Genomic DNA, 13,377 nt, shown 5'->3' on the forward strand with positions numbered 1-13,377 from the left:
GGAGCGTGAGAAAGTTCTCATGCTCACGCTGCTGTAAGAAAAGTCATGTGAGTTCACAACCAATGAACTCATTTCAACTTACTAACGTCAGCGCTATTGCCGTGGCATTCGGATGTCAGTCAGATGCTAGGTGTGAAAAATCGGATTATACTCACATGAAAATCGCATGGCACGTTCATGACCTTAGTCCTACTTTTCTGGACTGAAATTGGATCTTTTTTTTTTTTTTTTTCAGGGTAATGGGTACAAGCTCTTAAAACATAATCCCCTGAAGCCATTGCCGTAAGCAAACAAAAATAAGACAACAATATCTCTCACCTGTCCAAAGTTGAAAGAATTGAGTTACCAACGCCATAATCCCATCTGTGCGACATTTGCTCATAATAATAATCTTTATTTATATAGCGCCAACATATTTCGCAGCGCTTTACAATTCAACAGTTCATATACACGAGTCATAAGAAAGTTAACGATAATACAATAATTAATGCAAAGATATTGACGACCCTGCCTGTACGAGCTTACAATCTGCAATGTGTTGGGGGTGACGCAAAGTACAGGGGCTTATTTACAATGATGGTCCAGCCATCTTGAGGAATTGGGGGTAGATAAAGGTTGGATGAATTAGTCACCAGCCAATATTTTTAGTGCTTTTTGGGTGCGATTGAGTTTGATAGAGGGTTATGAGGCAACCGCTCCCACTGAAGAGTAGGGGAAAATTACTCCCTGTAGCGAGAGCGGGCCTATGAACAGTGATGACCTCAGTGAGATCATCGCAGTTCACCGTGAGAAATCATACTCCCCAGCTTTTCAACGTGATCAGTCGCCTCAGGCCACCTCTTATGCTGATGAGCAAATGTCGCACAGATGCATTACAGCATGGGACACTTTGGATTCTTTCAACTTTGGACAGGTGAGAGATATGATCTGATTCTCTATGTCACTTACCGCATGTCCAGGGCATTGCAGTAGCTTAGGTAGCCATGGTTATGACCACTAGCAACTAACAGCCACTATATCAGTGGTATTAACCATGGATACCTAAACTAATGCAATGCTCTGCTTGTGGGGTGAGCAACATAGTGAGTCAGAAGAACTATACTACATATTTCCTAATATTATTATTACACCTTCTACATATTGGGATAGTTGATCAGAGCTGGGAATACCCCTTTAAGAATCTTGCATGTTTTTATGGTGTATATTTTTATCTGTTGCTATAGATTGTAATGTAATAACGCTTACTTTTAATCCTCTCTTTATTGCTTCAAACGTTTCTTCATTTGTATATGTTTGTTGATTGTACTTTTAGAGGTTCAGTACCATGGGATTTGTGAACAGGTGGCTCACCACTGTCTTGGGTCGTAGTTTTCATTATACTTTGAGTTGTATCAAATTATGTATATAGAAATTATATAAAATATAAGGCATTTGATATTGAAAAATAATAAAATCTGTTTTATTCTTGGCAGATGACTGTGGTGTCAAATCGGATACCTATGAAAAGCATGCCATTATTCCAGCTCTACCTCCAGCCCTTCAGGGCAAAAATCAATCTTTGGAGCCTTTTCAGTCAGTCACCTATTTGGATTCATCACAGACTGTTAAGCAAAATGAAAGCAGCAAAAGTGATGTTGAACATCAAATAATTCACACAGAGAAGAAACCATTTTCCTGTTCAGAATGTGGGAAATATTTTATACACAAATCTAAATTGCTTGTACATGAGAGAAGTCACACAGGAGAAAAGCCATTTTCATGTTCAGAATGTGGGAAAGGTTTTAAACATAAGTCACATTTGCATACACATTACAGAAGTCACACAGGGCAGAAGCCTTTTTCATGTTCAGAATGTGGGAAATGTTTCAACCAGAAATCACATTTTGTTGTGCATCAGCGAATTCACACAGGAGAAAAACCATTTTCATGTTCAGAATGTGGGAAATGTTTCAACCTGAAGTCAAATTTGCTTGCACATTACAGACGTCACACAGGGGAGAAGCTGTATTCATGTCCAGAATGTGGGAAATGTTTAAGCCGGAGATCAGATCTTCTTCAACATCAAAGAATCCACACAGGAGAGAAGCCATATCCATGTCCAGAATGTGGGAAATGTTTTAGCGAGCGATCAGATCTTCTTCAACATCAAAGAATCCACATAGGACAGAAACCATATTCATGTCCAGAATGTGGGAAATGTTATAGTTCGAGTTCAAAACTTGTTGCACATCTGAAAACTCATACAGGGTAGAAACAATTTTTTTATGTTCAGAATGGAGGTAATGTTGTTACTGGGAATCAGATCTTCTAAATCCTCTAAAAACTCATGTAGAGTGTGAAGGAAATAGTGAATAAGGGAAATCAGTAAAGGTACCGTCACACTCAGCGACGCTGCAGCGATATAGACAACGAGCCGATCGCTGCAGCGTCGCTGTTTAGGTCGCTGTAGAGATGTCAAACACAGCAGCTCCAGAACGATGCAGGAGCGATTCTGTGACGTAACGGTGACTCATTTATCATTCTCACAGGTCGTTAGCTCCATGTAAAACATTGCTGTCGTCGTTGCTTTTGCTGTCAAACACAACGATACATGCCGATCTGACGACCAAATAAAGTTCTGGACTTCTAGCTCCGACCGGCGATATCACAGCGGGATCCAGATCGCTGCTGCATGTCAAACACAAGGATATCGCTAACTAGGACACTGCAACGTCACGGATCGTTGTCGTTCTCGTTGTAAAGTTGCTGAGTGTGAAGGTACCTTAAGGCAGTAGTTACATTTAGTTGACAAAAGGGTGAAGCTGGATATACCAATATTGTAAGCACAAAGGGGCTTTTGCTGGAGGTAGGTGTCAATCCTGGCACCTTTTCTCCTGGATTCTCAGCTTTGAAGGGGGATGTAAAATGGTCTGTACTAGAAGGAATATCTCCTATTGTCTGTATAAGAAGGCACAGGTATTTGAAAGGGCACAACTTGGCTCATCATCCCTTCATAGACCGCATCATTTAACCCCTTCCAGACTTGCACCACATATATACGGCGCCACAGGAGCTGTGTTCCCACAAACCTCCATACAGATATGGCGCTGTGAAAAGCTAGATCAGCGATCTGTCATTATATGGGTAACTTCACACAGGGCATTTTTTCTGCTTTTTTTTCTGCATCAAAACCTGATTTCTTGGCAGGAAAGAAGCTGCTGCAAAAACGGAGGTTTAGGTGCGTTTTTTATTCATGCATTTTTGTCTCTTTGTGCATGCTAATAAAGTTGAGTTCCCCCAGAGGAAAAAAAAATAACTGCTTCCTGTAGAACCACCCATAGTTCGTTGTGAGTAGAAAATGGGAACAATTGTTGCTTGAAGAAAAAAATAAATATATATATATATATACAGTGTGTATGTATATGTATATATATGTGTGTATATGTGTGTGTGTATGTATGTGTGTGTATGTATTATGTATATATTACCTCCATGATTAGTTTGGAAACATTAATGCTCACCCTCCTCTACCAAGATATGGCTACTACCAGAAGCTCCCTCACAATAGCTCACTGTCACAATGGACACCTCACTAACCACACCCCAAGCTCTTGGCTTTGAGGTCACTTCCTGCTGGCCATGACTTTTCTGAAGAAAAAAAAGCAGCAAGTAATGATACCTGGGTTTTTGCAGCTTTTTTTCAACACTCATTCAAGCCAGTGGATAAAAAAAGCAGCAAAAATGCTGAAAGAAGTGACGTGTGGCACCCCATGAGTCTGGATGCCACAATGGCGCTGCCTTCCTCACGAGGAGGGTGATGTCATGCCTGGAGGTAAGGATGGATCCCTTTAGCAGGTAATACAAACATACAACACCTTCCTGACTCCAGACCAGAAGAGGGATCTCTAAACCCGGTTTCAGGGGAACTTCCCTACAAGTTCTGGTCTGAAGGCGGGATTAGTTAGTTCAGTGTGAGACTGTGAAGGTGAGGAAGCATGTAGGAGAGAGACTGGGAGAGGAGCTGCGATTGAGCTTTTCCTATTATTAAGCGCAAGAGAAACTGGACACCGGAGTCAGTGGTTGCACGGGTACTAAAAGGCCCAGCAACTAGAACCGGAGGACAGGAGATTGCAAGTCTCCTGTCCCATCTAACCTGGAGGCAACACAGCAAGATAGGAGTCTGGGGCTGCCAGTGAGAAGACAATGCCCATGAAAAGCTCATGCTGTTAACCATATGGGTTAGGTGTAACAGACACTGAGAGACCTTGTGTGAAGCTTCAGACAGAGAGTACAGTGTCAAAGGAAGGCCACCGAACCCACCTGGCTAGATGGATCCGAAGTTACACCCAGGTTGCCCAGACCCCATCAACACTTCACCAGTAAAAGGTAAAGGTAACTGCAATTCCTGTGTCCTCCGATTATTTCCTGTACCTTCCATCCTGCACCCCACCGTCTATCAACCCTCACCGATTGCATTGGTAGTTCTGGGGCTAAGCTCCACCTGTGGGGAGCCATACCAACTCTGCTGCAGCACTGTCAGCCCCAGTGATCCCTTTAACCCCTTCACCCCCAAGGGTGGTTTGCACGTTAATGACCGGGCCAATTTTTACAATTCTGACCACTGTCCCTTTATGAGGCTATAACTCTGGAACGCTTTGACGGATCTTGGCGATTCTGACATTGTTTTCTCGTGACATATTGTACTTCATGTTAGTGGTAAAATTTATTCGATATAACTTGCGTTTATTTGTGAAAAAAATGGAAATTTGGCGAAAATTATGAAAATTTTGCAATTTTCCAACTTTGAATTTTTATGCCCTTAAATCACAGACATATGTCACGCAAAATACTTAATAAGTAACATTTCCCACATGTCTACTTTACATCAGTACAATTTTGGAACCAAAATTTTTTTTTGTGACGGAGTTATAAGGGTTAAAAGTTGACCAGCAATTTCTCATTTTTACAACACCATTTTTTTTTAGGGACCACATCTCATTTGAAGTCATTTTGAGGGGTCTATATGATAGAAAATACTCAAGTGTGACACCATTCTAAAAACTGCACCCCTCAAGGTGCTCAAAACCACATTCAAGAAGTTTATTAATCCTTCAGGTGTTTCACAGGAATTTTTGGAATGTTTAAATAAAAATGAACATTTAACTTTTTTTCACACACAATTTATTTCAGCTCCAATTTGTTTTATTTTACCAAGGGTAACAGGAGAAAATGGACCCCCAAAGTTGTTGTACAATTTGTCCTGAGTATGCTGATACCCCATATGTGGGGGTAAACCACTGTTTGGGCGTATGGCAGAGCTCGGAAGGAAAGGAGCGCCATTTGACTTTTCAATGCAAAATTGACTGGAATTGAGATGGGACGCCATGTTGCGTTTGGAGAGCCCCTGATGTGCCTAAACACTGAAACCCCCTACAAGTGACACCATTTTGGAAAGTAGACCCCCTAAGGAACTTATCTTGATGTGTGGTGAGCACTTTGACCCACCAAGTGCTTCACAGAAGTTTATAATGCAGAGCCGTAAAAATAAAAAATCATATTTTTTCACAAAAATGATCTTTTTGCCCCCAATTTTTTATTTTCCCAAGGGTAAGAGAAGAAATTGGACCCCAAAAAATGTTGTGCAATTTGTCCTGAGTACGCTGATACCCCATATGTGGGTGTAAACCATTGTTTACATTGCCGTGAAAATAAAAATTCTTTTTTTTTTTTTTCACAAAAATGATTTTTTAGCACCCAGCTTTGTATTTTTACAAGGGTAACAGAATAAATTGGACCCCAAAATTTGTTTTCCAATTTGTCCTGAGTACGCTGATACCCCATATGTGGGGGGGAACCACTGTTTGGGCGCATGACAGAGCTCGGAAGGGAAGGAGCGCCATTTGGAATGCAGACTTAAATGGATTGGTCAGCAGCCGTCACGTTGCATTTGCAGAGCCCCTGATGTACCCAAACAGTACAAACCCCCCACAAGTGACCCCATATTGGAAACTAGACCTCCCAAGGAACTTATCTAGATGTGTTGTGAGAACTTTGAACCCCCAAGTGTTTCACTACAGTTTATAACGCAGAGCCGTGAAAATAAAACATCTTTTTTTTCCCACAAAAATGATTTTTAGCCCCCCAAATTTTTATTTTCCTAAGGATAACAAGAGAACTTGGACCCCAGAAGTTGCTGTTCAATTTGTCCCGAGTACGCTGATAACACATATGTTGGGGTAAACCCCTTTTTGGGCGCACGGGAGAGCTCGGAAGGGAAGGAGCACTGTTTTACTTTTTCAACGCAGAATTGGCTGGAATTGAGATTGGACGCCATGTCGCGCTTGGAGAGCCCCTGATGTGCCTGGACAGTGGAAACTCCCCAATTCTACCTGAAACCCTAACCCAAACACACCCCTAACCCTAATCCCAACGGTAACCCTAACCACACCCCTAGCCCTGACACACCCATAATTCTAATCCCAACCCTAATCCAAACGTAAATGTAATCCAAACCCTAACCCTAACTTTAGCCCCAACCCTAACTTTAGCCCCAACCCTAACCCTAACCCTACCCCTAACCCTAAACGTGACTGAAATACGTGGCACTGAAATACGTGGCACTGAAATACGTGGCACTGAAATACGTGGCACTGAAATACGTGATACGTGGCACTTAAATACGTGGCACTGAAACACGTGGCACTGAAATACGTGATACGTGGCACTGAAATACGTGGCACTGAAATACGTGGCACTGAAATACGTGGCACTGAAATACGTGGCACTGAAATACGTGGCACTTAAATACGTGGCACTGAAATATGTGATACGTGGCACTTAAATACGTGGCACTGAAATACGTGGCACTGAAATACGTGGCACTGAAATACGTGGCACTGAAATACGTGGCACTGAAATATGTGATTCGTGGCACTGAAATACGTGGCACTGAAATACGTGGCACTGAAATACGTGGCACTGAAATACGTGGCACTGAAATATGTGATACGTGGCACTTAAATACATGGCACTGAAACACGTGGCACTGAAATACGTGGCACTGAAATACGTGGCACTGAAATACGTGCAACTGAAATACGTGGCACTGAAATACGTGGTACTAAAATATGTGGCACTGAAATACGTGATACGTGGCACTGAAATACGTGATACGTGGCACTGAAATACGTGATACGTGGCACTGAAATACGTGGCACTGAAATACGTGGCACTGAAACACGTGGCACTGAAATACGTGGCACTGAAATACGTGGCACTGAAATACGTGGCACTGAAATACGTGGCACTATGACTGTCAGAAAATGTTCATTAAACGGTTAGGGGTGAGGTTAGGGGTAGAGTTAGGGTTAGGGTTTGGATCCCTTTATCACCTTGATGGTGGTGGGTGGCTTTTCAGTGTGTTTTCTGTTTTTTTTCGAAAAAATGCATGCGTTTTTAACGCAAACAAACGCATGTGCTTAAAAAAGCAAGAAAATACTGCAGGTTGTATTTCTGAAAATGAACGCATGCAGAAAAAAACCGCATGCGTTTGAAAACGCGACCAAACGCGTACAAAAAAACCGCATGCGTTTTCAATGTTAAATATAGGGAAAAAACGCATGCGTTTTTTTGTGCAAAAAACGCTGCAGACAAAAACGCAAGTGTGAAACCAGCGACGCTTTTTATAGCAAAAAAGTTTTTGCGTCTCCACATTTTGAGACCTATAATTTTTCCACATTTTGCTCCACAGAGTCATGTGAGGTCTTGTTTTTTGCGGGACGAGTTGACGTTTTTATTGGTAACATTTTCGGACACGTGACCATTTTTGATCGCTTTTTATTCCGATTTTTGTGAGGCAGAATGACCAAAAACCAGCTATTCATGAATTTCTTTTGGGGGAGGCGTTTATACCGTTCCGCGCTTGGTAAAATTGATAAAGCAGTTTTATTCTTCGGGTCAGTACGATTACAGCGATATCTCATTTATATCTTTTTTTATGTTTTGGCGCTTTTATACGATAAAAACTAAAATATAGAAAAAATAATTATTTTGGTATCGCTTTATTCTGAGGACTATAACTTTTTTATTTTTTTGCTGATGATGCTGTATGGCGGCTTGTTTTTTGCGGGACAAGATGACGTTTTCAGCGGTACCATGGATATTTATATCAATCTTTTTGATCGCCTGTTATTCCACTTTTTGTTCGGCGGTATGGTAATAAAGCGTTGTTTTTTGCCTCGTTTTTTTTTTTTTTTTCTTACGGTGTTTACTGAAGGGGTTAACTAGTGGGGCAGTTTTATAGGTTGGGTCGTTACGGACGCAGCGATACTAAATGTGTACTTTTATTGTTTTGTTTTTTTTATTTAGATAAAGAAATGTATTTATGGGAATAATATATATTTTTTTTTTATTATTTATTTAGGAATTTTTTTTTTTTTTTTTTACACATGTGGAAAAATTTTTTTTTTACTTTTTTACTTTGTCCCAGGGGGGGACATCACAGATCATTGATCTGGCAGTGTGCACAGCACTCTGCCAGATCGACGATCTGCTGTGCAGGGCTGCAGGCTTACCAAGTGTCTGCTCTGAGCAGACACTCGGTAAGCCACCTCCTTCCCTGCAGGACCCGGATGCCGCGGCCATCTTGGATCCGGGGTCTGCAGGGACAGGAGGTAGGAGACCCTCGCAGCAACGCGATCACATCGCGTTGCTCCGGGGGTCTCAGGGAAGCCCGCAGGGAGCCCCCTCCCTGCGCGATGCTTCCCTATACCGCCGGTACACTGCGATCATGTTTGATCGCGGTGTGCCGGGGGTTAATGTGCCGGGGGCGGTCCGTGACCGCTCCTGGCACATAGTGCCGGATGTCAGCTGCGATATGCAGCTGACACCCGGCCGCGATCGGCCGCGCTCCCCCAGTGAGCGCCGCTGATCGGTGATGACGTACTATCCCGTCGGTGGTCATACGGGCCCACCCCACCTCGACGGGATAGTACGTCTGATGTCAGGAAGGGGTTAAGCAGCATCGCGCCACCCCTGGCCGAGTACCTCAGGTGTTGTCACGAACAAGTCCCATTTTTCCACTTTTCTACAAAACATCCCCTTTAATTGGATGCCCAGGGCCACGAACCGGGTCACTGCTGCCATGACCTTTCCTGTTAAGAACTGTGTCGAGCACGTTACCGAGTATCCCCACGGCCCTGGATGGCACTCCACATGCTCTATGTCCAAAAAACGCAGCAAAGCACAAAATCCTGATGACACAAAAGAACAATGTGTGTGCATGACATTTCTGAAATCTCATAGGCTTTGCTGGCAATGGAAAAAAACAGCTGGATATTAGCATTAAAAAGCAGCAAAAACGCCCTGTGTGAACTTACCCTACAGTTGATGTCCAGGGACAATGTAAAAGAGTAAAAAAAAGTTAATAAAATGTAAAAATATATTTTTAAAAAAGAACAAAAAAAGAAAAAATATTAATCCAATAACTACATTTATTTATGTTTAAAATAAAAAGTATAAATATTTGGTATCGCCCCTTCTGGAACAATCTGACCTATAAAACCGTCCCCTTCAGTGAACACCGTAAAAACAAGCAAAAAAAGCCAATGCAATAAACTATGCTTTATCATCATATTGCTGAACAAAAAGTGGAAAAATACGAGAAAGAAAAAGCAATCTGCATAAAAATTGTATCGCTGAAAACGTCATCTTGTCTTGCAAAAAACAAGCGGGTCCATCAGAAAAATAAAAAAAGTTTTAGCTCTCATAATAAAGCGATTCTTTTTTTAATAAAATAGTTTTTATTGTGTAAAAGCACTAAAGCATAAAAAAATATAAATGAGGTATTGCTGTAATCGTACTGATCCAAAGAATAAAACTGCCTTATCAATTTTACTACACGGCATAAAAAAATAAAATAATAATAATATAGGAATTACTTCTTTTTGTTCATTCTGCCTCCCAAAAATCGAAATAAAAAGCGATCAAATAATGTGTCTGAAAATTATACCAATAAACGTCAACTCGTCCTGCAAAAAACAAGCCCTCACATGACTGTCAGCAAAACCATGGAAAAATTATAGCTCTCAAAATATGGCGATGCAGTTTTTGCAATAAAAAGTGTCTGTGTGTGTGTGACAGCAGACAAACATAAAAAATATCTAAATCTGGTGTGACAACACAGCATGTTATTTTAATTAGCCACACGTCTATTTTCTCTAAGCCAGGAGGAATAGACTATTATCTATATGTTGAGTTTTGAATTTCTGCATTTCTACAGTTGGTCAATAACCATACACTGCTGTCATATTAGTCTTAAACGTTGTTTTTTGATCATTTCGAATAGCTATTGTTTGCCTCTTAGGCCGGCCTCACACTCAGCGTATGCAAAAACGGTCCTTTTATTAAGGCTGTAATACGCAGAAATGTTCTCAAAATAGTGATCCGTATGTCCTCCGTAGGCAGGGTGTGTCAGCGTATTTTGCGCATGGCATCCTCCGTATGTAATCCGTATGGCATCCGTACTGCGAGATTTTCTCGCAGGCTTGCAAAACCGACATCTAATGGATTTATGTGCTCAAATGTTCGTTAAAACATATATACAGTATAATATATATATATATATATATATATATGTCATTGAGACACACACACATATATATATATACATATACTGTATTTAAATTTAATTCAGCACGAGATATGTGAAAAGCCGGTAATTCAATTGCCGGCTTTTCATTTCTCCTTCCCAAACCCGACATGATATGAGACATGGTTTACATACAGTAAAACATCTCATATCTTTTTTTTTGCATATTCCACACTACTGTTAGTAGTGTGTATGTGCAAAATTTGGGCGCTGGAGCTTGTAAAATAAAGGGTTAAATGGCGGAAAAAATTGGCGTGGGCTCCTGCACAATTTTCTCCGCCAGAGTGGTAAAGCCAGTGACTGAGGGCAGATATTAATAGCCTAGAGAGGGTCCATGGTTATTGGCCCCCCTGGCTACAAACATCTGCCCCCAGCCACCCCAGAAAAGGCACATCTGGAAGATGCGCCTATTCTGGCACTTGGCCACTCTCTTCCCACTCCCTGTAGCGGTGGGATATGGGGTAATGAAGGGTTAATGTCACCTTGCTATTGTAAGGTGACATTAAGCCAGATTAATAATGGAGAGGCGTCAATTATGACACCTATCCATTATTAATCCAATTGTATGAAAGGGTTAAAAAAAACACACATTATTAAAAAGTATTTTAATGAAATAAACACACAGGTTGTTTTAATATTTTATTGCTCTCTCAATCCACCTGAAGACCCTCGCTCTGAAAAATAATAAACCAACAATATACATACCTTCTGATGATCTGTCACGTCCCACGAAGTAAATCCATCTGAAGGGGTTAAATCATTTTACAGCCAGGAGCTGTGCTAATGCACTCGCTCATGCCTGTAACCCCCCGGGTACTGAAAGGAAAGCTGGGTGATCTGTAGTTACCTTGAGTTGCGGCAATGCGCCCTCTGCTGGATGTCCTCATATGAACTCGAACGTGGGAACTTTTCCAAGGCTCCAGTTCATGAGGACATCCAGCGGAGCCACTCTGGCGGAGAAAATTGCGCGGGAGCCCATGCCAATTTTTTCCGCAATTTAACCCTTTATTTTAGCAGCTACAGCACTCAAATTTTGCACATACACACTACTAACATTAGTAGTGTGGAATATGCAAAAAAAAAAAGGGATATGAGATGGTTTACTGTATGTAATCATGTCTCATATCCTGTCGGGTTTGTGAAGGAGAAATGAAAAGCCGGCAATTGAATTACCGGCTTTTCACTAACACCGCTGCGTATTTCTCGCAAGTCACACTGCTGGTCCGTGTGGAATTTGTATTTTTCTCGCCCCCATAGACTTTCTTTGGCGATTTTTTTGCGCAATACGGTGACAAACGTAGCATGCTGCGATTTTCTACAGCCGTACAAGACCGTATATTACGGATGCGTAATATACGTCAGATAGGAGCTGGGCCATAGAGATTCATTGAGCCGTGTGTAATGCGTATTTTACGGACGTAGTTTATGCGCTCATACGTCCGTAAAACTCGCTAGTGTGAGGCCAGCCTAATATCAGCTCCTACAACTTATTGTCTGCTATCTTTAGAATACAGTGATGTAGGGTAATTGAACACTGGATTTTTACTTAATCTATTGAATCACCATTGTGTGGGTCCTGTGGCTTGTTGACTTTCAAAACAGGATTAAAATCTATGCAAATTAAGTAGTCAAACAATGTGAGTTAACCTCATCACATCATCCTCTTGACCTCTGGATGCTGGCTTGAATGACAGCAGTTGGGAGCTATATAAGTGGAATATGCCCCTAACAATATGCATCCAGACTACCAAGATATCCAGAGAGCCAAGAGATCCAGACATCCAAAGATCCAGAGACTCTTTACAAAATCACAAACACTCTAGAGCAGTGTTCCCCAACTCCGGTCCTCAAGAGCCACCAACATGTCATGTTTTCAGGATTTCCTTATTCCTAATTCTAGGCATTCAGGACCTGAAAATTACGTCACGGCTTGTGATTGGTCGCGTCGCGGTCACATGGGCGGCACGCGACCAATCAGAAGTCGTGACGTCACGGAAGGCAGTAAACGCGCGCATTTTAAGCAAAGAAGGCTGCCGGTTCCCTCGGTAAGGTGCAGGCTGCGTCGGAGAGGTGAGTATATCAATATTTTTTATTTTAATTCTTTATTTTACACATTAATATGGATCCCAGGGCCTGAAGGAGAGTTTCCTCTCCTTCAGACCCTGGGAACCATCAGGGATACCGTCCGATACTTGAGTCCCATTGACTTGTATTGGTATCGGTATCGGATTAGATCCGATACTTTGCCGGTATCGGCCGATACCGATACTTTCAAGTATCGGACGGTATCGCTCAACACTATTAAAGATACAACATATATTACCGTAGAGAGACACTGTTGACAATGCAAAACACAGTAACGGAGATTCTCTTCCTTCCCCTATTACCCTTCTATGTAGTCAGGCTGACCTTTCTTTCTCTTACTGTTTCCCCAAAATTTGTGAAACAAGGCATTGACGGAGATCTACAGGGCCTTGCGAAAGTATTCGGCCCCATGGAACTTTTCAACCTTTTCCCACATATCATGCTTCAAACATAAAGATACCAAATGTTAATTTTTGGTGAAGAATCAACAACAAGTGGAACACAATTGTGAAGTTGAATGAAATTTATTGGTTATTTTAAATTTTTGTGGAAATTCAAAAACTGAAAAGTGGGGCGTGTAATATTATTCGGCCCCTTTACTCTCAGTGCCGCAAACTCATTTCAGAAGTTCATTGTGGATCTCTGAATGATCCAATGTTTAAGAA

At 41.6% G+C, this 13,377-nt stretch overlaps 2 protein-coding genes across 4 annotated transcripts in view; both read left to right on the plus strand.

The window, feature by feature from the left end:
* The window catches only part of LOC143768085 (oocyte zinc finger protein XlCOF8.4-like), a 61,433-nt gene extending 57,978 nt beyond the window's left edge, over window positions 1-3,455 (plus strand). For 2 of the 3 annotated variants that reach the window (XM_077256776.1, XM_077256777.1), the window contains exon 6: window positions 1,473-3,455. In XM_077256776.1, the coding sequence (XP_077112891.1) occupies window positions 1,473-2,251 (779 nt within the window). In that variant the 3' untranslated portion in view covers window positions 2,252-3,455. The remainder of the gene's footprint in view (window positions 1-1,472) is intronic. The other variant, XR_013213785.1, reaches the window with a different exon arrangement.
* The window catches only part of LOC143768074 (uncharacterized), an 804,664-nt gene that overhangs the window by 33,007 nt on the left and 758,280 nt on the right, over window positions 1-13,377 (plus strand). The gene's annotated exons all lie outside the window — the stretch shown is intronic.

The sequence above is a fragment of the Ranitomeya variabilis genome, chromosome 4 (assembly GCF_051348905.1).
Source record: "Ranitomeya variabilis isolate aRanVar5 chromosome 4, aRanVar5.hap1, whole genome shotgun sequence".
In the NCBI taxonomy this organism is placed as follows: Eukaryota; Metazoa; Chordata; class Amphibia; order Anura; family Dendrobatidae; genus Ranitomeya; species Ranitomeya variabilis.